At 41.9% G+C, this 25,713-nt stretch overlaps 1 protein-coding gene across 9 annotated transcripts in view; it reads left to right on the top strand.

Annotated features, from left to right (window-relative positions):
- LOC137323101 (LIM domain only protein 7-like) overlaps window positions 1–25,713 on the top strand; it is a 184,262-nt gene that overhangs the window by 20,543 nt on the left and 138,006 nt on the right. For all 9 annotated transcript variants that reach the window (XM_067986522.1, XM_067986523.1, XM_067986525.1 and 6 more), the window contains one exon: window positions 20,358–20,428. In XM_067986522.1, the coding sequence (XP_067842623.1) occupies window positions 20,358–20,428 (71 nt within the window). The remainder of the gene's footprint in view (window positions 1–20,357; window positions 20,429–25,713) is intronic.

Genomic DNA, 25,713 nt, shown 5'->3' with positions numbered 1-25,713 from the left:
ACTAATTAAACTGTCTCATGGTTTATGGTGATGAAATAAATCAAATTAATTTTTTATTACATGGTATTTTGGGACTCCCATTTTGTGTGGAAGAACTAGAAAACCCATGTCTAGCTCTTAAACAGAGAGTAAACATTATTTTTTTCTCAATTAATTGTTTATTTGCATATCATGGAGCCCATGCAGGCAACCTTTAAATAGAAAGATTAAAACTTTTTGGAAAAACTAGTAAATTTACACATTGCACTCCTCTGGCATTATTAAGTTTGCTGCTTACCTGATCAATCTTTCAATGGCAGACTTTGAGGTCCTGGCGGATTAGAAAAGTCTCTCACTGGCAATTTATACGCTAATCTACCAATGGAGCAGTAGTCTTTCAAAAAGGAATAATGTTCAAGAAGGTACAGCTTACAGCTGAAGAGAGAAAGTTTTTAAACATGAAAATAGAAAACGGGTCACCCAGGACTGGGACTGTCGTTCTGTGCTTCGAGCCCCCACTGCTCGCTAAGAATCACCCTACCTATTAGGACATTAGCTTGTAGGATTATTAGAGTGGAGAGGGGAAGAATCCAGCACCTAGTGAGGTATCCAAGCCTCTAGGCTGCCCAGTCAATCAGCAGTGCCCTGGAGTACTGTGAACCTGCCTAGACCAGGTATTGGATTACTACGTCTTCTACAGAAGGCTTTAATTTGGTACCCAAAACTCCTCACTTGAAATGGTGAAGACATTGCCATCATCATTCTTACCTCAACACGAATACACTCCATACGCCATGGAACAGGCCCCTGCCCTCCACCAGTTGATGGTGCAGAGCTTCAGCGGCAGCTGGTTCGCCTTTTGGCAACGCTATCAAGCCCTGGATAAATGAATGCATGTTCTCAGCCCTGGTCTCTTGTGCGTTCCCGATTTTCATTGCTCCACCATTGGTCGCCGCGCCTTAGGCCCTAAGCTCTGGAATTCCTTCCCTAAACCTCTCCGCCTCTCTACCTGTCTCTCCTCCTTTTAAGACGCTCCTTAAAACCTGCCTCTTTGACCAAGCTTTTGATCACCTGTCCTAATATCTCCTCACGTGGCTTGGTGTGAAATTTTGTTTGATAATGCTTCTGTGAAGCACGTAGGGACATTTTTACTATGTTAAAGGCGCTATATAAATGCAAGTATTTGTTGTAATACATTCCAGCAGCTGTTTTTCTAAGTCTGAGTTTCCCCATGAGCTATACAGAGACATCCTGCCTTTGGCATTGTGGAAGGACCTACACAGGGCAACTTGCAAATGCCAGCCACCTTGATGTTCTAGATGTCCAAGTCCAGTGTCACGCATCACATTTGACCATCACAAACTGTTTAATCCGGGTCCTCATGTGAAGAAAGGCTTTGATAGAAAGGTGGGCCTGCCACCTTTTGTAGGGTTGCTAGAGAGGATTTTGCATCCGTCTCCACTGTAGAGGATACAAATTGTGAATCAAGAGGTGAAAGGGAGGGAGGAACTTAAAACATTTACAATCACCAGGGAAAGGGTTCTGAAAAAATTATTAGAACTAAAAGCTGACAAGTCCCCAGGTCCTGACTGACTTCATCCTAGGGTCTTAAAAGAGGTGGCTGCAGAGATAGTAGATGCATTGGTATTAATTTTCCAAAATTCCCTAGATTCTGGAAGGGTCCCATCAGATTGGAAAATAGCGAATGTAACTCCTCTATTCAAGAAAGGAGGGAGACAGAAAGCAGGAAATTACAGGCCAGTTAGCTTAACATCTGTCATAGGGAAAATGCTAGAATCTATTATTAAGGAGGTTATAGCAGGGCACTTAGAAAATCTCAACGCAATCAGGCAGAGTCAACACGGCTTTGTGAAAGGGAAATCATGTTTGACTAATTTACTAGAGTTCTTTGAGGAAGTAACAAGCAACGTGGATAAAGGGGATCCTGTGGATGTGATGTACTTGGATTTCCAGGAGGCTTTTGACAAGGTGCCATATCAAAGGCTACTATACAAAATAAGAGCTTATAGCGTAGGGGGTAATATCTTAGCTAACCAATCCTTTATCCATGCTAACAGGAAACAGTAGACATAAATGGGTCATTTTCAGGTTGGCAAGATGTAACAAGTGGAGTGCCACAGGGATCAGTGCTTGGGCCTCAACTATTTACAATCTACATCAATGACTTGGATGAAGGGACCGAATGTATGGTTGCTAAATTTGCTGATGACACAAAGGTAGGTGGGAAAGTAAGTTGTGAAGAGGACATAAGGGGTCTGCAAAGGGATATAGATAGGTTAAGTGAGAGGGCAAAAATTTGGCAGGTGGAGTATAATGTGGGAAAATGTGAACTTGTCCACTTTGGCAGGAAGAATAGAAAAGCAGTATATTTAAATGGAGAGGGATTACAGAACTCTGAGGTACAGAGGGATCTGGGTGCCCTAGTACATGAATCACAAAAAGTTAGTATGCAGGTACAGCAAGTGATTAGGAAGGCAAATGGAATGTTGTCATTTATTGCAAGGGGAATGGAATATAAAAGTAGAGATGTTTTGCTCCAGTTGTACAGGGCATTGGTGAGACCACATCTAGAATACTGAGTGCAGTTTTGATCTCCTTATTTAAGAAAGGACATAATTGCTTTGGAGGCGGTTCAGAAAAGGTTAATTCGACTGATTCCTGGGATGAGGGGGTTATCTCATGAGGAAAGGTTGGACAAGTTGGGCCTGTATACACTGGAGTTTAGAAGAATGAGAGGTGATCTTATTGAAACATAAGATCCTGAGGAGACTAGAAGGAGTAGATGCTGAGAGGATGTTTCCTCATGTGGGAGAGACTAGGATTAGGGGCCACAGTTTAAAAATAAGGGGTCTCCCATTTAAGACTGAGATGAGGAGAATTTTTTTCTGAGGGTCGTGAGTCTGTGGAACTCCCTTCCCCAGGGAGCGGTGGAGGCAGGGTCATTGAATATTTTTAAGGCTGAGTTAGATAGATTCCTGATTAACAAGGGAGTCAAAAGTTATAGTAGGTAGACTGGAAAGTAGGGTTGAGGTCGCAATCAGATCAGCCATGATCTTATCAAATGGCAGAGCAGGATCAAGCGGCCGGATGGCCTACTCCTGGTCTTAATTTGTATGTTTGTATGTATGTAGGAGCGTTATCAAACAAAATTTGTCACCAATCCACGTGAGGAGAGAGAGAGAGAGATCCAGCGCTTCGGGTTAGGGTTAGGCTAGGCAGCTGAAGACTTTGTAGCTGCGGTATACTCTGATGGGTCAGTGGACATTGGAGCTGCTCTCCTTGCAACTGTTTGCCTCTCTTTGCCACAAATCCACTTCAGAACTTTATCCTTGAGCTTGCAAATAGGCTGGAATGAGTCCTGATATTGCATGCCTAGGAGTTCTCAACCATGAAGGAGAACTGTTTGCAAACACGTCGTATCCTGCAAATTTAGCCTTCATTGTGACTTTGGTCTTTCTTTAACGACAGCAAAATACCCTTTTCCCTTTCTCTGCACAATCCTGAATGATCGTGTACAAGTTGAAGTTTGCATTGACCAGGACCTCTAGACAATTGTAGAGATGAGCTCTGAAGTGACCTGAAAAGTGGTTCATACTTTTGGATACTATATAGGTTTGATCCGCTTTGTATCAGTTCAGAGGCACATGCTCTTTTAAGAGTGTTTACAGTAAGATTTTGCCTTCTAATTATGTAAAGTATATTTTTGGCAGTTGGGTGTCAATCAAAGCCTATCTGCGTCCACTGGCTTGTCTAGAAGGGAGTAACTGCTTTTAATTTTGTATGATATGTCCTAGTTCTGAGGTCAATCTTATTTTTTTGTGAGCGTGTTTGTGATGCCTTTTCCATGCTATGAGAGAAGAGCTCTCCCCGCCAATGTTGACCTTGCATAGCAGTATTTGGGAAGGAAAGGCCTGGGAGAGGACAGACTAAATTCATTTGACAGCTCAAAGGAAAAATTGTAAATTGTTGATGCATGTGCAGATTAGGAAATGTCTTCCATATTGCTATTGTTAGTAGGGCCAGGAATGAATATTTCTTTTTAAAGGGAAATGGATGTTGATTTGTTTTGGGTGTGCCATTGACTAACTGTGATGGTGGTCACGAGACTGCTTTGCGAGGATCAGCATTTTGGATTGCACTCCTGTTGCAAGAAAAGCTCTTTGTGTTTTTTAAGTATGCAAATGTCAATAATTAGTCATTTGACTTGCAAATGAGTTCCCCTGGCCCGTGGGTGAAGGCAATGTTTGCTGAAGCACTATCCCATGTAGGCCAGAAGACCCTCGGGGCAATTCTTGATCTGTGCTAAGTTCACTAACCTTCAGTTAAAACATTTGAGGTACTGCAGATGGCCTCAACACCATTGGTAAAGGGAGGGGAGGGGGGAAATCAACCAGGGGTTTGATCCTGGTGGGTGTGTGTGTGTGTGTGTGTGAGGCTTGACGTCTCCCACCCTCTCTTCACCTACCCTTCTATTTCTTCATTATTGTTATTCGCCCGGGTTAGCTCACAGGAGTGCCCGGGAGATCAATGTCCAATTCCAGGAGACTCCCGGACAATCCTGGAAAGCTGGCAACCCTAGTATAATTGTAAACAATTTTACAACACCAAGTTATAGTCCAGCAATTTTATTTTAAATTCACAAGCTTTCGGAGGCTTCCCCCTTCGTCAGGTGAACGACCCTAGTATAGGAAGGGTTGTGGTGCCTAAGGATCTGTATGCTAGTATAGAGGGGAGGAAATTGGCAGAAAGAAAGATCTGCTAATCTTGTCTGTTCCAATTTTAGTATATTTGCTGCTTTTTGTGGTCAAATCTACAAAGTCATATTTTACTTCCTTTTGGATGTGGTATTTGAAGTCTTTTTTAGAAGCACCAGAAACTTTCTAATCAATACAATCGCCTTGTCATTTTAGATGTACAGTTTCTTCGTCCCTGATTTTATACTTTTCTTAAATTATAACCTACCTTAGTTTTTTTTTTAACAGGCTGTTTAATGGAAAATCTGAGTCCGCATCACAACGCCTCCATTTTTGTATAGTTGTCCATTTGATTTGCAACCTGACTGCACCGCGAACAGTGCTGGAAAATGTTGTAAGGCAGTTGATTAAGTCTAGTCCCACTACAGTGTATAAGATTTGTGAGTAACTCTTCACTTCAGGCTGTTGGATTCTTCTGTCCTTTCAGACCTTTGGGTGACAGAAGGTAACTTCTTGCATTTTATTTTCCTTTGTGGTTTTGCCTTAATCTTCCCAGAATTCAATCTGTTGCAGCAAACGTCACCATTCGTTGTTGATGGCTGTTTTGTGTGTTGTGTGTTTTGTTTCCATGGTGTTATGATAGCACAGCAGAAGGTAGTTCATAATCTCTCTAGCCTGGAGGGGGCACTATTTGAGAGCTCAGTCGTGTTACTGTTTTAATGCAGGAATGGGTGTGTTTGCACAATAGAATAATTATATAAGACCTATATTTCACACTGGCTCGTTAGCAATAATAACCTCCTGATACAGCTACTATATCAAGGTTAATCTTTAGCATATATCCCTTCTGGTCTAAAATCTATAATAATCAAAGAAATAAGTTCTTGCATTTTCATTCAATACATTTTTTTACATAACTTTGATGGTAGAAGATAACTTTTTATACATTTAAAAAAAAAAGTCCTCTTTTGTGCTTTATGGAACCTGCTCCCAAGTCTCTTAACAATCCTACTATTGTAACTACTTCTTAAAGGTAATTACAAGTGTTTTTTTCCCACAAAAGCAAAATACTGCAGATGCTGGAAATCTGAAACATGAATAAAAAATACAGGAAACACGCAACAGGTTAGGCAGCATCTGTGGAGAGCATAGAGACATTAACATTTTGGGTATGGACCCTTTGTCAAAACTGGAAGATATTCCAGATGAACAGCATTTATACCGTTCAACAACAGCAACTTGCATTATATAGTGCCTTTTAATGTATTAAAACATTGTTCTGGCAAGGTGGTCCTCACCTTTGGTGTTGCCCTGCTTCTTTTCCTTCTACCGTGCACTTGAGTCACTGGAACTTGCACCATCTGCCAATTTTTCGTGTTTCCATTTCTATCTGCCTTATCTCCCTCAGGTATTCACACATTCTCGTGTCTGCCTTTTATTTCTTGACTTTCTCTCATTAAGTGTCTCCTGTTGCCTTATGGTAATATCACTTCAGCCATTAAACCATCTCCTGTTTTGCATTTAAACTCGTTACAGGTCATTCTGTTTCTTTTTGTGTATATGTTTTATTCCTTCCCTTTGTTCTGTTCCTGTTTAAATGCTGTTCATCTATATCTGTGGCACCTTATTCTCCTTCAAGCACCTCATCCTGTTCCACCTCTCTCTCCTTTTTTAAAAGCTGTTGTCTACTGCTCCACCTGCCTTCCCGCCCCTCCCCCCACAAGCCGCACCCTGAGTTTCTCCCCATGATATCCTGCCTTCTTGTCCTCCCTTAGCCTCTGCGCTGAGTGACACCTCATCCTCTGTGATTTCAATCTCCATCTCTGCTCCCTTTGCCAGCACTCTACCAAAACCTGGAGACCACCACCTTTTCTCCACGACAAACCAGCTCCTTAACTCCCTCTCCCCTGCTCCTCCACCCTCGCCTCTAACAACAAGTACGAGGAGCTCATGGGCTTTTTTGTTACCAAAATTGAGTCCAACTATTCAGCTGGCTCTGTTGTTTCCGCTCCTCATTCTTTTTACGCCCCTCTCGGCCCCCCCTCTCGGCCCCCCCTCTCGGCCCCCCCTCTCGGCCCTATCCCATCTGCTCTTCCAAGCTCATCTCATCCATGAGTCTCAACTCCTGCTCTCGTGACCCCATTCTCACTAAACTGCCAACCCTGAACGTCCCTTCCTGGCTGACAGTGTAAATGGTTTACAGTGCTCAGGTGACCAAGTACTCACCCTAATCACCTTCACTGAAAATGGCTTTCAGAAAAACCTTAAGACTGGTGTTGTCTTCCTTGATCTAACAATGGTTTATGATACTGGTCTTCTGGCAAAAATATTGAGTTCTGCCATATTGGGCCACCTGCTTGGGTGAATTACTGCTATGGGGCCAACATTTTAGTTATATATGGTCAACTGCATCAGCTTGTGGAGATGCCAATTCAATGGCCTCAATCCTAGTTCTAGCACATTCCTTTTTAATCTGTATGTAAATGACCTGCCTGCAACCATATGGTGGAAATTTATCTATGCTGTTGACAGTATCTTTGCTCTCAAGTTAGACTTTTTAACGCTGGAAACCACACTCCCAAATGATATGAAACTTATGACAGAGTATTGCCTGAATTGATGTCTTCAACCAAGTACCACAAAGTGTCCTCCATCTTGCACAATGCTAAAAGGGGTACAGGAACAGAGATCTGAGGGTATATGTGCACAAATCATTGAAAGTGGCAGGGCAGTTTGAGAAAGCAGTTAAAAAAGCATACAGGACCTTGGGCTTTATAAACAGAGGCATAGAGTACAAAAGTATGAAAGTCATGATGAACCTTTATAAAACACTGGTTTGGCCACAACTGGAGTATTGTGTCCAATTCTGAGCACCACGCTTTAGGAAAAATGTTGAAGGCTTTAGAGGGGGTGCAGAAGAGATTTACTAGAATGATTCCAGGGATGAGGGACTTTAGTTACGTGGATAGATTAGAGAAGCTGGGGTTGTTCTTCTTGGGACAGAGAAGGTTGAGAGGAGATTTGATCGAGGTATTCAAAATCATGAAGGATGTAGACGGAGTAGATCGAGAGAAACTGTTTCCATTGGCAGAAGGATCAAGAACCAGAGGACATAGATTTAAGGTGATTGGCAAAAGAACCAAAGGTGACATGAGGAAAAACTTTTTTTTTAAACGCAGTGAGTGGTTAGGACCTGGAATGCACTGCCCGAGGGAATGGTGGAGGCAGATTCAATCATGGCCTTCAAAAGGGAACTAGGTAAGTACTTGAAAGGAAAAAAATTGCAGGGCTATGGGAATAGGGCAGGGGAGTGGGACCAACTGGATTGCTCTTGCATAGAGCTGTCACGGCCTCGATGGGCCGAATGGCCTCCTTCCGTGCTGTAAACTTTCTATGATTCTAATGCCTGTTGTGAACTCACTATCATCCTAAATGGTAAACTTCTTAAACATGATGCTCACCCTGGTAACTCGGATTTCACCCTCGACTGGTCACTAACCTACAAAAACCTTCTGCTGGGAAAGCCAAATAACCTAATTGCCAAATTGGCCGGTTCTGCCTGGGAAGCAAACATTTCCACTTCACGCTCATTTGCTCTTCAATTGTGGAATATTGTGCTCCCCTTGGGTTCGCTCAAGCTGCTGGATACTCAACAGCATGCTACTGTGTGCCTTGTGTAAGGCACATTGTGTTCTCCTCTCCTCCCATAGTTACCAGTCCTCGACAACATAGCTCCTCCTCATCTTCGCCATTCAGATACAGTAGCAAAGTTGATGAATAGTCCACCTATTACAAGGTTTCCAGGATTTTTATTCGTGTTTTGGGGTCAAATTCAGATTCCGCCCAATTGTTCTGTGAAAATCATAAATCAGTGGCATTGGCTATTTTATTAGTCAAGCCTGTCGCACATCTCGGAAAATGAAGCAGAGGGGAGATGGAACTCTCCTGCATGGGGTAGGTGAGAATTTTTGTGAGTTTTCCGAGATGTGCACAAGAAGGTTTGTAAAGTTAAGGACAGTGGTTCTTGGAAGTTTGTTGAATCGAAGAAGTATGCAAAACTTTGTTTAAAAAAAATAGTTTTTAATTTATGCTGAGAAGGTAATGTAAGCACTAACTCTAGCTGTGGTCATTGCCAGTGTTACTCATATTCTTCATCACAGTGGAAAACAATGCGAGCGATTTCTAATTCTTTTGAGGGTAATTTTATGTTTTATGTTTTAAGGTTTAGAATATCAATGGTTTGGAAATGGTATTCTGTTTCCCAGCATTACCAACATTGAGCACAAAGTACCTCGGGACATTTTTCTATCTTAGAGATGCTACAAATGCAAATTGTTGTCATTGTCATCAGGTATAGCAGAGCCAGTTGCAGAGCAAAGTTCAGTTTATTTACCCCCAATCTCAGCCTAACATCTCTTACTGTGCCAGTGTGAAATGTTTCCAATTTCTATACCAGCCTTCTTATGTCCTCCAGTCTGAAAATAACAGCTAGTGCTCAATTGAGGGAAGTTTGGCTAACATCATATGGATTAAGAATGCCTAAGCCTTTTCTGGAAATTAAATGTTTTACATTCAGAGAGGAGAACTGCATGTATTTCAACCACCTGCGTCACACATGGATGAAAATTGCTGGCACTCATGGCTCATACCTGCCATTGCTCTGGAGGGATGGGATTCTGTTTCAGCTCATCGTCAGTTTTTGCTAGATTTCTAGTTCTGGATTTGAACCCATGCCCCAGAAGTGTAAGGGCATTGTGCTAACACATGATACATTCCTTTCACCCAACCCCCCCAATAGACTGCAGAATTTCACTTGTGCTGAAGGAACTGAGGAAACACCATTTTAGTTACAATACCACACCTTATTGGTGTGACCTCGTCCTCACCAATCTACCTGTCGCAGATGCATGTGTCCATGACTGTATTGGTAGGAGTGACCACTGCACAGTCCTTATGGAGACGAAGTCCCGTCTTCACACTGAGGACACCATCCAACGTGCTGTGTGGCATTACCACTGTGCTAAATGGGATAGATTCAGAACAGATCTAGCAGCTCAAAACTGGGCATCCATGAGGCGCTGTGGGCCATCAGCAGCAGCAGAATTGTACTCGAGCACAGTAACCTCATGGCCCGGCATATTCCTCACACTACCATTACCAACAAGCCAGGGAATCAACCCTGGTTCAATGAGGAGTGTAGAAGAGCATGCCAGGAGCAATACCAGGTGTACCTAAAAAAAAATGAGGTGCCAACCTGGTGAAGCTACAACTCGGGACTACATGCATGCTAAACAGCAGAAGCAACATGCTATGGACAGAGCTAAGCGATTCCACAACCAACGGATCAGATCATAGCTCTACAGTCCTGCCATACAAGTCGTGAATGGTGGTGGACAATTAAACAACTAACGGGAGGAGGAGGCTCCGTGAACATCCCTGTCCTCAATGATGGCGGATTCCAGCACGAGTGCAAAAGACAAGGCTGAAGGGTTTGCGACCATCTTCAGCTAGAAGTGCCGAGTGGATGATCCATCTCAGCCTCCTCCCGATATCCCCACCATCACAGAAGCCAATCTTCAGCCAGTTCGATTCACGCCACATGATATCAAGAAACGGCTGAGTGCACTGGATACAGCAAAGGCTTTGGGTTCCGACATCCCGGCTGTAGTGCTGAAGACTTGCTCCAGAACTAGCTGCACCTCTAGCCAAACTGTTCCAGTACAGCTACAACACTGGCATCTACCTGACAATGTGGAAAATTGCTCAGGTATGTCCTGTCCACAAAAAGAAGGACAAATCCAATCCGGCCAATTAACACCCCATCAGTCTACTCTCCATCAACAAAGTGATGGAAGGTGTCGTCGACAGTGCTATCAAGCGACACTTACTCACCAATAACCTGCTCACCGATGCTCAGTTTGTGTTCCGCCAGGACTGCTCGGCTCCAGACCTCATTACAGCCTTGGTCCAAACGTGGACAAAAGAGCTGAATTCCAGAGGTGCGATGAGAGTGACTGCCCTTGACATCAAGGCAGCATTTGACCGAGTGTGGCACCAAGGAGCCCTAGTAAAATTGAAGTCAGTGGGAATCAGGGGAAAACTCTCCCTGTGCTGGAGTCATACCCAGCACAAAGGAAGATGGTAGTGGTTGTTGGAGGCCAATCATCTCAGCCCCAGGACATTGCTGCAGGAATTCCTCAGGGCAATATCCTAGGCCCAACCATCTTCAGCTGCTTCATCAATGACCTTCCCTCCATCATAAGGTCAGAAATGGGAATGCTCGCTGATGATTTCACAATATTCAGTTCCATTCGCAACCTCTCAGATATTGAAGCAGTCGGTGCCCACATGCAGCAAGACCTGGACAACATCCAGGCTTGGGCTGATAAGTGGTAAGTAACATTTGCACCAGACAAGTGCCAGGCAATGACCATCTCCAACAAGAGAGTGTCTAACCACCTCCCCTTGACATTCAACGGTATTACCATTTCCGAATCCCCCTCCATCAACTCCTGGGGGTCACCATTCACCAGAAACTTAACTGGACCAGCCACATAAATACTGTGGCTACAAGTGCAGGTCAGAGGCTGGGTATTCTGCGGCAAGTGACTCACTTCCTGACTCCCCAAAGCCTTCCCACCATCTACAAGACACAAGTCAGGAGTGTGATGGAATGTTCTCCACTTGCCTGGATGAGTGCAGCTCCAACAACACTCAAGAAGCTCGACACCATCCGGGACAAAGCAGCCCACTTGATTGGCACGCAATCCACCACCCTGAACATTCACTTCCTTCACCACCGACGGACCGTGGCTGCAGTGTGTACCATCCACAGGATGCACTACAGCAACTCACCAAGACTTCTTCGACAGCACCTCCCAAACCTGTGACCTCTACCACTTAGAAGGATGAGAGCAGCAGGCACACGGGAACAACACCACCTGCACATTCCCCTCCAAGTCACACACCATCCTGACTTGGAAATGTATTGCCATTCCTTCATCATTGCTGGTCAAAATCCTGGAACTCCCTACCTAACAGCACTGTTGGAGAACCTTTCACGGTTACACGGACTGCAGCGGTTCAAGAAGGCAGCTCACCACCACCTTCTCAAGGGCAATTATGGATGGGCAATAAATGCTGGTTTTGCCAGTGACGCCCACATCCCATGAACGAATTTGAAAAAATCCAAACCAGGAGAGAGTCTTGAGCACTCAGCATTGCTATTTTTCTGTATTTTTGAGGAATTGTGTGTATGCAATTCTCAGCTATCACTAGTGTAATGTGTAGATACTTTTGCATTTGGGTTGAGAAATATACCTGTGCACCAACTTCTTGTGTTTAAATATTGCTTTTTTAAAAAACGGCTTCCTTGTCTTGGGCAAGATTGGAGGAGCATCAAATGTAAAAGCAACTTATAAGTGGAGTTGACAAAGTGCTGTGTTTATCTTGCATGCTACTGCTGTAATGTTTTCCTGTACTTTTTAATACCACTGGGACCCACGGTACAATTTGATGAAAATCAGCCAAACACATAATTGAGTTGTGGGTATTGGGACTAATTACATTTCAGTCCAATAACTTCAATCACTGTAATAAAAATGCCAATTTGTTATAGTACCAGTGAATTTCTTAATGACTTGTTGGCACTTTTTAAAATTTGCATTCTTTTGGGAAGGAGCTTCTGTAAATAAATGGTATTTATTTATTGTAATCGGGCATTGGCTCGACAACAAAAATACATTTCTATACTGATGTTGAGGAGTATCATAGGTTCTTGGTATTTGTCCTGTGTTCTCCACAACAGATGATTATTATGTATATGATGCTTTTATTTTCACTAGTGTCCAATATCAACAAAAGGGACTGTGAACAGAGGGGCCAGTATTCCTGGTATTGAATACAGTGATCCTGAGCCTTTTAACTGGTGTAGGAACTACATTTATTCACGATCACTGTTGGTCTATTCTGTTTGTTCTAGGTTAGTTTTTTTTGGTAACGTAATTCCTAGAACTGTTCGTGACTTTCACCTGTGAAAACTACCCTCCACCCCCCCAAGTTTGCAATCTGCTACTACTCCCAATAGTGGTCACCACCATTTAGAATTGGAGTAAGGTCAACTGGCAACAGCTTATTGAATCGTATGTGAAATGTATGTATTTATTTATTTATTTATTTGTGCCATATATAAAATAAAGAGCATTAATTAGGAGCCTTGAATGAGATGTCCCTTACTTGTGTGAAAGGCTGCCACAGCTCCATGAAAAATGTCTTCCTGTAGTGTGAATGACCTAAATGGTGCTCCCTGTGATTTGACCCAATATGGAGCAGTTTAGGTGGCAGTTTCTACTATTCAAGCTTGAGTTTATTTGTGGATTTTGTGAATCTTTTTTGAATTTTAGTAAATTGTTGAGATTTTTGGAGTGTACTTTGCTCTCATGTGTTTTACTAAAGCTTAATTTTATAAAGTTTTGAGGTATTTTTACTTCATAATTCAGGAAATGGCTTTGCAGATGAGAAGTAGTATTTATATATTCTTTGTTATGCAGTTATCTCTCCTCACCTGAAGGCAATAACTTATGTTGGGCAAGGACACTGATTTGCAATTTTTATTGGATAAAAAAGAGCAATCGTGCAATAAATCTCCCAAAACCCTATAGTAAAACTGTGCGTAATATAAACAGAATTTCAACTTATTAATGGCTCAATTATGGATTGTTGGAAGTAAATACAGATTTTTAAAAAAAACCTAGAATCCCATGTCGTAAAAACTGAAGTTTGACTTTCCGCTGACTTTAAAACAATGCCTCTGATGATGGGGAGGGTGGCCTTCTGATAATGGGTGTGCGGTATACCTGCTGGCACTTTGCCCAAGTAGCCATTCTTCACGTGTACCTGAATAGTGTACATTGTGTTTCAACTGTGGCGAGCATCGGAGCGGAGTCTGATCTTGTCGTCATCGTCGTCGTCGTTGTCGTCTGGTATCCACGTAGGTACTTCTAGCTGGGGTTGTAGGATAGTAAACACGGACTAGGCATCCTGGTCAGATGTTCCCCTTCCTACACCAGAGATACTGATCAAGTGCAGCACTCTCCGTCACTGTGGGTTTGATGAGCTCACTTGATAGAACTGGGACATTCTGATGTATGGCTCTGTACCAAGCCAGGTATAAGCAGCCTTATGAATAACCTGGACAGATCTTCCAACTCGTCCTTATTCCAAGTGTGACTCCTCCATTTCTGAGTAATAGCCCACATTTTTTAAATGTGTGCTGGATATCCCAAACCCGTTCTGACCCCTGATGTAACAACATATTATAAAATAGGCACCACCACTCGCATTCCCCCAACAGTATTGCTCCTTGATTTAAATAAATAATGGTCCAGAATTTGTGGAGCGGGGCGTCTTGTGGTGTGCCCGGTTAGTTAGACTTTTTCCTGAATCCTTCAGCTCACTTTTTTTTTGCCCTGTAAGTTGCTGGAAGTGCGAGCTGATAACAGCGAGGACAACAGGGCACCTGGGGTCTTGGTGAATGACGGGACCATCAGTGTATCTCCTTAACCAACAAAGATATAATGATTGAGAAATACAGAGGAAGGACTGAGAAGGAGGGTGAATTAGAGTGGGTGACCTCAATGTCAAATCAAGTACAGAACGAGAAAAAGAGAGTGGATTAAGAGAGAGAGGGGAAATAGAGATAGAAAGGAAAAGTTTTTTTTAAAAATTAAATTTGACATTTTAAAAAAATCTCCAACAATTCACAACCTGAAGGAATGAGACTCCACACTTTTTTAATTGTTCACTTTCTGGGCCAGAGAGGTTGGTTGGCAATCATTGACAATTATCACATTGTTAAAAGGGTACTTGCGCTATTAATTACTAGACTTAACTTTCTGTGACGAGTTTAATGGGCAATTAATGTGCAAATGCAGCAACTTCATGAAACTCACTGGGAAGTTAATTGAGAAATGCAAATCAGCCAGCAACTTCTGTCGATTGGCAATTCACAGGGTATCTCTTCCTCGCCAAAAGTTGCTGGCTGATTTGTGCATTAGTAACGCCATGAGTCGTTCACACTTTTTTTTCAGCAAATTCCAGTCCAATAATATATTCCCTCACTCTCAGTTTTTATTAACCCCTCGCGCTCTTCCCCGCTTCCTCAGTCCCTTATTTACTTATTTCATTTCATGCTCACCTGTTCCTCTTAAAATTATTTTTGTGTTGTACATCTATTTTCAACAACTTTCTTAGTCATTAACTTTTTTTCCCCGATACATCTGATATTCCAATTCATTCAACTGTTATCATTACAATGATTATATTAAAATACCAGGATGTCGGGATGTCTTCCAAGATACTGAGTTGCCATGGGACTCCCATGAAAATATACTTCTAGCTCTGATTTTAAATGTAAGGTATCTAAGGACCCAAAACTCTGTGGTCCTAAAGCTCACTCTGAATCCCCAGCAAATACGTCCTTGGCACTTTGCGTATTCACCCTCACAAAATTTTCTCTATTTGGAGGGTCTATTTGTTTGCAACCTTGGCTTCCTATTGGACCTTGAGCTGAGCTTCCGACCCCATATTGTCCCCATCACCAAGACTGCCTACTTCCAGCTCTGTAACATCGTCCGTTTCTGCCCCTGCCTCAGCTCATCCGCTGCTGAAACCCTCGTCCATGCCTTTGTTACCTCCAGACTTAACTGTTCCAATGCTCTCCTGGCCGGCCTCCAATCTGCCACCCTCTGTAAACTTGAGCTCATCCAAAACTCTACTGCCCATATCCTAACTCATACCAAGTCGCTGATCTCCATTGGCTCCCGTTCTGGGAATGCTACGATTTTAAAATTCTCATTCTTGTTTTCAAATCCCTCCATGGCCTCGCCCCTCCCTATCTGTATAACCTCCTCCAGCCCTACAACCCTCAGATCTCTGCGCTCCTCCTATTCTGGCCTTTTTCCGCATCCCCAATTTTCTTCAGCTGCCTAGGCCCTGAGCTCTGGAATTCCCTCCCTAAATCTCTCCGACTCTCTGTCTCTCTCCTTTTTAAGATGCTCCTTAAAACCTACCTCTTTGACCAAGCTTTTGGTCACATGTCCTAATATCGCTGGAGTCAAATTTTGTTTGATAATCACTCCTGTGAAGCACCTTGGGACGTTTTACTCCGTTAAAGGCATTATATAAATGCAAGTTGTTGTCTGTAGATGTTTTGGCATTTTATATTTATGAAAGTATTGGAATTCTATAAAGTGACTTTTTATTTGTGAGGGATCGTCTGGTGAATAGTTGCCTTAAAATGTAATTTAAGTGAAAGTAGGGTTTATGATTTAGTAATTTGATATCTGTTTAATATGCTGTAATAGATCAGAAGTTGCCTCTATGGTGTAAAATGAGAGATGCTAATGGTGAGTATGACAGTCAGTTATTGCTTCCTTGTGACAACTCTCTGAATTATTGGAGACAGTAATGTGAGAAGGAATGTATTGCTGTATAACCCAACCCACCAGCAATTAAAATTCTTTAACTGTACAAAGCTGATGCACCTTTTTGAGCACTGGTTTTTATTTGCCTCCCTTCCTCTTAGCATCCTGGGTGAAATTGTGTTTGTCTAGGGTGGAGCTCATTAGAGCTTTGGAAATAGAGTTTCAACGTGACAGAAGTAATAAGGACAGAGGCGGGCTATATTTTGGATGCGAAAATAGGCTTCCTTGGTGATTGAATGGATGTGAGATTTGAAGCTTAGTTCAGATTCAAGATGCTTCTTTGAAGTTATTCTTCAAACCTTAAAACCGTTATCATGTCACTGAATTTCACATGCATTTATATTGATTCTAAGTTAAGCAGCACTATTAATAGAGTATGTACAACCAGGGTGTGACTAAGTTCCTGTAAATCTTTTCACTATTTACAAATATTGCATCTTTCAGCAAAAGATTAACTGTTTTGTGTAACGTTGAACTTGCTTACCATTGTTACACTGAAGCACAAACTGGGTTTCTATATATTTGGCTACTGTGGGAAAACTATAGAGTACATTGGTATTGCCTTTTAGAATAGTGCGGTCACCAATGGTATCTTGCCAGATAATTTGCATATAAGTATAAAAGACATGTATCTACTCCACAAATTCTGTTTCTATTAGCTTGCGACCTTAGAATAGAAACTACTGCAAAAGAAGCTTACTGTCACCTTTTTTAATTTTTGGTACAGCTGCATTTATTTCATTAACGGTAGATAATTGTGTAAATTTTATCTTCACAAGTAGCTTCGGATAGTCAAAAAAACTGTTGAAATATGTCAACAATACCTTATTTTAATGCCATCTTTTATCTTGCATGGTTACCTCCAGCAAGTTTGCACTTGGAGCCACTTTTATAAGGTAAACAACAAAGTGTACATACAAGGCGGTTCACTGTCTGCCTCCATCCATCAATGGATCAGCGGTGGCACTCTGCCATCTTCATTCTGGGTGTGGGTGGGCTGAGTTCTCAAATGCAAATTTTGACACACTTGCTCTGTAGGACCTCCTTCCCCTGTCATTGGAAAGTTCTCGGCCAAAATCACAAACATAACTTTGTAGTAACTGCTGTTGTGCAAATCTTGTGCATGTGCAGTTGTTCTGATGGTAACCAAATATGCTGCACAGTATAAATGGGGAGAATTTGGACTAGTTCCCAGAAGGCTGGTTCCGATGAAATCATTCCCCAGCATGAGTTGGCACCTTCAAGTGAAGGGAACTGGCTCGTTAGGGACAGCTTCCATTGGGATCAGTTCTATAATGGGGGGTACCTTGGCGGGTTTTGTATATTATTCGCCTGGCATAAAATCCTGAATGGAATTTTAGTTGATAACAAAGAATGCTTGCTGTCAATTGAAATATTAGTGATTGGTATTCATGGTGTGATGCCTCCGTACATGTCATCAATGCAGCTCTCTCTCTCTCTCTCTCTCTCTCTCTCTACCAGCAGGAGGTGTCATTCAAGTAGGGGGAATTGAAGTTGTTGTAGTGTACTGTAATGTGGTTGAATTGTCAGTTGAGGACTGGCAGCAGTTAGTGGGGATTTAGTAGTTACAAAAAGCACTTGCATCATACTGATTTTTAAAAGGTTGTTGGGCAGTGGGTTGTTTTCAATAGGTAGGAAGGCAGGCTCTTCTACTGTATTTTACGTGTACCTATTTTTGGCTGTTTGCATCATTTGGCCACCTTTTTATACAAAACTCTTTAGAAATGGTCTCACTTCGGCCAACACTTGAAAGATTGGGCTTGGTATTCACACTGCACTTTCTGGTTCTTATGGAAAATTCTTGGTGCAGTATAGCACTAAGCCATAGGATTTCATAGTGCGACATTGACTCTGCAGTTAGTAATTTGGCAAAGGCAACTTGTTTTTTCTCTTGAATGTAAATACACCTGCTTACACTTCATTGAATTTGATCTTTACACCCTGCAATTAAAAAATGAGAAGGGTGGGGAATAGGCTATTGTAGTGATGGGAGTGTTCAAAATGAAAGGGAAAATAACCCGAATTTTCTCCCTTCCCACAACTAAATAGTACCCAGCATTCGTTTACCAGGGCTAGTTATCTGCTCCCATGTCTTTCAAGTTGAGAAGGCAACTTTGTGACTTTTTCGCTAACTTGTGCAGTAATAATTGAAAATGTCTGACTGTACAAAACTGCCCCATCTCTTGTGCTTTGGGTTACATTGGAATAAAGTAGTACAAAAGTGTACTATGGAATGGTAAGTAAAATGCACAGCTTTTTTCCTGCCCACAATTGTTTTGGTTCCATGCATGCCTTGCCTCTGAGTCAGAAGGTCATGAGTTCAATCCCCACTCCAGAGACTTGAGGCTGGCACTTCAGTGCAGTACTGAGGGAGTACTGCACTGTCTAGATGAGACATTAAACAGAGGCCCAGTTTGTCCCCTCAGGTGGACGTAAAAGATCCCACAGCACTATTCGAAGAAGAGCAGGGGAGTTTTCTCCCTGGTGTCCTGGCCAATATTTATCCCTCAACCAACATCACTAAAACAGGTGATGTGGTCATTTATTTAATTGCTGTTTGTGGAACCTTACTGTGTGCAAATTGACTGCCGCGTTTCCTACATTACAACAGTGACTATACGTCAAATAGTATTTAATTCATTGTAAAGTGCTTTGGGACATTCTAAGGTCATGGAAGGTGCTATATAAATGCAAGTTCTTTTTTTCTTTGACAATCTTCTGATACATCACCCCATGTGGCCATTCTTTGACGTTGAAGCCGAGACAACTGTTGACTGGTAATTTCACCCTTGGGGGCATCATAGCCAAACCAGATTCTGTACTTGCCCAATGTCCGCATTTTGTAGTAAGAATTGCTGGATAGCAAATTGGTAGCTGGGAATCTAAGTTTATTTATTTGCCCTCCCTTGTTCAGGAGTGCTGAGGGCAGATGTAGGTAGTTGTAGTTGTATAAATACTATTGATGACATCTAGTTTGATATCCCAAGTTAATTTTATGAAGTGACATTCAGACCTGATATTGCAATGTAACGGTTTTAAGTCGATGCATGTTGAAGTTTCACGACTCCCCAGCAGAACTTGTCACAAACTGTAATCTTTTAAACAATGCTGACTTTACAAAGAAACATCTGAGCTGAGTGATTTCCATAAACTTGAGATACGCTGGATGTGAAGTAGCACAGTACATGTAATATTATAAAATAATGACTTGGAGGTTTGTAACTGCATGTTGTGCACTTGAATATTTTGTAGACTAAAATATTGTACTCCTGAAATGCATACAGACACAAACAAAGCAGCCATGTTAATCTTTCTACATCTGTAATGTATCACTTAACAATTTTCATTCTGTGTAACGGTTTACCATATTATTTCTTGTGAATTCTTTGATCTCCTTTCTAAAGGCTATTTGCCTGTGCTAGTCACCTTTTCAATGCCTTTCCTAAGTGCCCACTATTGCTCACGGCTGAGCTTGTTGGCAATGAGGAGGATTAGTTGCTGAATAGTGAATCGGACATACTGATACCAGTTGGCGAGCCCCTAATGCCACCCTGGTTGAGATCAGCTAACTTAGTGCAGGTCGGTGATTAAATCTGGAATTTTGGTTCACAAATCTGTTACTCGCTGGATAAACTTGTTGATCTATACTTTTTTTTTCAAAAAAAGACTTTGCTTATGAGTAGACTATACAAGCAACCATCTGGTGATAGGGACTTGCATATTTTATGATGTAAAAACTGTTGGATCCTGCTTTGTGCTGCGAGTGAAAAAGTCAGTCTTGTTTTCAGAAAGATTTGGAGCACTTTTGTATGGATGTTTATGGGTGTGTGTTTGTATGTATAATTGGTTAAGGCCCATATGTTATAAGCTACCTGAAATACTGTATCGTGTGCATTTTACAACACAAGGTACTCTTAAGACGGTAGTAATTCTTAGCACTGTGTTGTAACAGATTTCATCAAATACGCATCCTACGTTTGTATTGAAGCCTCTCTGCATTGTGATACCGAGTACAATTTAGCAGACATTTTATTATTCAAGGTCACTGAGACCTTTTTCCTATGTTGAGCTTTTTGTTGTTGTAATTGTACCCTACGTTTGAAAGCTTTGGAATGACGAATGCTTAACTGATCTGAACTGTCTTCATTTTCTTTTATAGGCAGTTACTGGGAAGAGTTTTGGCAACAAAGATTTTCGATCGGCACTGGAGGATGGAGTCTTGCTATGCGAGTATGTAACAATATACAGAAAATTGCATGCATGCAATAATATTTTTGCTGCTCTTCTCCTGGGAAATGGTGCAAAGAAAGAAATGTTAAGTGAGGCTCTTCAGCTTGGGGACATTGTGGAAATGGAATATTGGAAGCAACTTATCACTCCCTCTGGCAGACTCACTAATCTAGATACCTCAATCAGACAGGCCCAGAAGTCCTTAAGGGCAACACAAGACCAGACAGCTTGACTTGTTCAGTGGGATCTGGAGACATAGACATGTCGCCGGGAGCTGGGATTTTTCCCAAGTGGCTACAAATAACTTTACGAAGCAGTAACGTAATGTGTAGGGTGGCCCTGGCTGAACAAGCAGTAGGAGTTTACCTATATTGGTAGGCTGCCCAGTTTTAGTGGGTTAATTTCCAGCAGTATTACACTGCACACTTAAGGAAACCCTATCCCAATGTTTGGCTCTTGCTAACATTTGCCTATGGCCTTTGGACTTGGGTAAGTGGGTGTGTCTCTACAAACAGGAAGACTCCGTGCCTGGGTTTCTCAATAGCTTAATTTGGGGACTCAAGTTTGGTGAGAACCTGTGCATGTCCGACACCTAGCTAACAAAACAAAAATGCTTTCATTGGGGGAGAGGAAAGCACCACAAGTAAGGCATTTGTATTGTCTTCCCTTGCTGCCTTATTGTGATCTATTGTTTATATGGATTATAGTGCATAATATGTTTATAATCTCTTGTTAAAGATGGAGAAAATTTTCACTTAACGTTTTCGCATGAAATTAACATAATTAACCTCAAAATATTTCTCAATTCAATTCATAATGCTAAGATAAATCGTCTCACTAGGAATTTAATCACTAATGAATTTTGCATTTAGGCACTGAGCAGTTTAAAAATTGTCATTTGGTAGAGCTGCACAGTTCAAATCCAGATCAAATGTAATTTTTCTGTTACAGGATGCCAGATAATTGGAAACTGGTGGGGGGTGGAAAGAGGAGAAGGAAAAGTTGTAACCTGGGGTTGGGTGCTGGTGGAAGCTGGAATTTTTTAGTTTAGAACTGAAAATACCGTGCCTTCGTTTTTGTGTATTAACATGCTCCTGCTTTGTGATTTCTTGTATTTTTTTCTGCTGAATAAAAGTGGCATTCCATTGTCAGTGCTGTGGAAGGGAAAATTATCCATTGATTGTGTACTCAAGTCAAGTGTAGTGCAAGTCTGATATATAATAAAACCTCCCACTATACTGGCCCCAGCAAGAGCATCTGTTGCAAAACCCGTGTGTGATTGGGTTTTTCTGTCCAGATATCCTGTGCAATATTTAAATTAGATTTACAAAGAGTTGTGGATTGAGATTGGCCCAATTTGAGAATATTGGAGAAGACTCCAGTCCATTTGGCTAGTCCCAAAAGCAAATACCTCTGAATCACTCACTCTCTCAAGTACCTACCCAAATCTCCCATCAATTTTTCCATACTGTCTGCCTCCAGGGGCAGTCCATTTGACATGCTCACTATCCTTTGCGTAAAGTACTTAAATCTGAACCGTGCTCCTTCCCTCTAAGCTCAAGTCTATGTCCCTTGGTTCTAGCATTTGTGGCAATATATAATATATAACATATTACATCTGCTTTCAATTTATCTATTCTTTTAAGTATCTTAGACTTTGCTTCTCCAGAATAAGCAATCCCAGACTCTTTAAACTTTCCTCACAGCTCAGATGCCTTAAGCTAGATACCGGTTTGGTTGACTTTTTCTGCACAGCTTTCAATCCCTAGATATCCTTTCTGCAGTATGGTGACCAGAATTGTACACGGTACACAAAATGTGACTAAACTTGTACATAATTTTCTCCTCCTGGGATTTGTGCTCCATCTGACTGGCTAAAGATCTCAAAATCGGATTCATGCTTTCCTTTCTGTTTCTGCGCACAATGCTGTTGGTTTTAATGAGCTATGCACCAATGCCTCCAATCACTCATTCTCCTGTATTGTGTCCTGTAGTCTTGAGCCATTTGGTTTATGCTCCCACTGTTTACTTCCCTAGTCTCATTACTGTGCTTTAAGTACCATTTGCCACTTGTCAGGCCACCTTACTAACCTATCCAAGCCCCTTAATATTTATGTTGCCTGTTTAAAACCTTCCCATCCTCACCAATTGCAGTTGTCCCTCTCCATCTTCATTTCTTATAATGTACAGTGATAACCCCAGTACTGAACCCTGTGGCATCCAACATGTGACTCCTTGCCATATTGACCACAGTTCCATCTTTTTTGCTTTCCCTGGTTTAGCTCATTTTCAGACCACCTTACAAGCCTCTGATTCTGTGCCTGCCTACCTTGTGGACTAATTGCTTGTGTGGCAAAGTATCAGATGCCTTCCTGGAATCTATATATATCACATCCAAAGAATTTCTCTTGTCAACAAGGTTCTGTCATTTCTTCAAAGAGCTCCAGTAAATTTGTTTGAGACGATCTTGTTCCCATGCTAGTTCCCTCTTCCAATATCATACCTATCGAGGTGTTTCATTAACCCTCTTTCAGATTGACTTCTAATACTACCTACAACAGGTAGTTTGTTGGGTCATCCTTATGTGAGTGAATGACCAAATGAGGGGTTTTCATTTTTGGGACCAGCCAGATGGACTGCAGTGTCTTTCCCTGTCCTATATTTTCTATTGTTCCTAAATTTGGCCAATATCAATCCAATGTTAGCTACTTTCTAATTTTTGTGTTTCTAATAATTTCTTAAAGATTGTGGAAAGAATCTGACTTTTGTTTTCAAAACTTACTTCACTCTGGACTTTTTACAGCTGTCTGACAATTTCCTCCCATCAATCTGGATTAGATTGACGTTTAAAAATATACATTTAAGCAATTAGGTGAAGCAAACTTAGAGCTTCTGCAGTTTATTTTTGTGCCAAAAGTGTACAATTCTGCAATTTAGCAGAGTGACGTTGTAGTCTTCACTTCATATTTTTCCACAGGCATCACAGGAGAGCCTTACGTTGTCTCCTTTCTTTGTTCCCACCCTCTCCAAATAGCCCCAAAGCTCAGGGATACTCAGCACTGTCCCTGCTGATGTCCTAATTAATCCCTGCTAATTTGGGAACAAAAGCTGACCTCTTGATCTGTCTGGCTTAGTACAACAGAGCATGATGCTCTCACCTATTGGGGGAAGTGTACTCTGTTAAATGTAGCTGCATATTACATAAATTGAACAAAATTTCATTGATGTACATGACCATGTAGTTCAACATTCAGTTTTATTAGTTTGTCCTCCATGGAGAGTTGTAATGTTTGCACATAACCAACCAGAAAGTAGAGCTCATTTAGATAGTAATATCAGAGGTGGTTAAACTTGCCACTTTACGTGGGTGTTGCTTTTGGTTGTGGCTTGGTATACTAATACTCATCCTAGATTGAATAGCCACAAATGGGAGAGCCAAAAACTTTTTGGCAGATAGTTATTGGTTCTAGTCCTTGCCGTGAAAAACATATTGCACCAATTGCAGCAGTTTATTCAGGATATTGAATGGGTGTTTGTAAACATCAGCTAACTGTGCTGAATATATAACTCTGGTATCTGGAGTTCAGTCCATGTTACACATCACATTCCAGAATATATTTAAAATAAACAATGGACCACAAAGTTGCTTTGTTCGATTTTTCTTTTGGAGGGTATTTACTGAATAAACTAAAATGTTGTCGCTTCCCAAATCCCTATCCATCTCTCCTGCAACTCCAAGTTTGGGGCTCTCCATTTGGGGCTCTGCCCCTGTCACAGTATGGAAACTGCCCTAACCAAAGTCACAAAAAACAATTTCTGCGAATATGATTGTGTGCATTACACCTTGTACCCTGCCTCTCTGCGGTCGTTGACCACACCATCCTCATCCATCGCCTCTCCTCGTGTCTAGCTCAGAGCGATCTATCCTTGGCCTCCCTCCTCTTCCTCCACTAATTGCCACCGCCTGGCCACATCATCCACAGATATGAGGTCAGCTTCCACATGAACACTGATAACCTCCAGCTCTACCTCTCCACCACCTCTCTTGACCTTCCTCTGGCTCTGTGTTTCATGCTACTTGTCCAACATCCTTCGATGAGCCTCCAGTTAAACAACCGAGGTCATTGAGTTTGGTCCCTGCCACAAACTCCGTACCCTTGCCACCGATTCCATTGTCCCCCCCCCGACGCGCACTCGGGCTGGAACAGACTGTTCACAATATCTGCATTCTATTCGACTTTGAGCTGAGCTTCCAACCCCATTTTCCTCTCCATCACTGAGACTGTCTCCTTTCACCTCCATAACATTGCCTGCCTCTGCCTGTTCCCGTGTTGTGATTGAAGAGCAAGTTGGTCTTCAACTTGTTTCACTGTGCAGTCTTTGCATTATAAAGCAGGAAGAAAAAAATTGCAAGCAAAATCTTTCTGTTGTGAAAGAAACTTCTGCCTGGTTCCACAGACCTGCCTTTTGTGGATCAATCTGGATCAGTGTACATATAAACCTTTGTTCTCCTGCTTGCCTCAGAGGTTTGAATAAACACACCCCTTCATACAACAAAGTGACTAACTGTTGATTGAGTAGAAGACGGTTAATCTTAACAGCGGAGTTTTATAGAAATCAACTTTCCTTTGACTTAATTCTGGAACTGTGCATTTAAATGCTGATAGGACCTAATCGATACATACTGATTTGTACGGAATACATTAGCATTAAAAGCAGACCACATTTAGAGGACAGCTTTTGCAACTTTTAATGCTACACTTTTTCAGACCTTTTCCACATACCCTGAGTGCTTCCAAAGAAAAATGGGAGAGGATGAGCACAATTATGCTCAAATTCCCCAGGTTATCCTTTAGATACTGAATCTGATTGTATACTGTGTATAGTTCCTCTGGACTATTTCTTCTGTTGTCAACAGTAGACAACTGTGTGCCGACCTTCATTGTCACGATGTATAAATCTGTGTGGTTGTTGGTTTCGTATCTTCACACTCTTCCCTTGGAGAACAGCGTGAAGTAATCGAAGGATTTGCGGGCTGATTAACAGTCTGACGCTCCTTCTGTGGCCATAAACATCTTTATGCCAGCTGGTAGGGCGGATAGTGCTATACAACGGGAGGGTTTTATGGGCTTCCGCAGCCTGTATGACTAGGGTGGGGCACCCACCCTCACCAGACGCGAGTATCCCACTGGATGTCAATCTAGAATTCAGAGCCAGGACTGTCTGGAGCAGGGTGTGAACCTCACACCACCTGATTCAGAAGTGGGAATGTTACCACTAAGCCA

Source organism: Heptranchias perlo, chromosome 6 (assembly GCF_035084215.1).
Source record: "Heptranchias perlo isolate sHepPer1 chromosome 6, sHepPer1.hap1, whole genome shotgun sequence".
NCBI classification, from domain to species: Eukaryota; Metazoa; Chordata; class Chondrichthyes; order Hexanchiformes; family Hexanchidae; genus Heptranchias; species Heptranchias perlo.
This window is presented reverse-complemented; position numbering and strand designations above follow the sequence as displayed.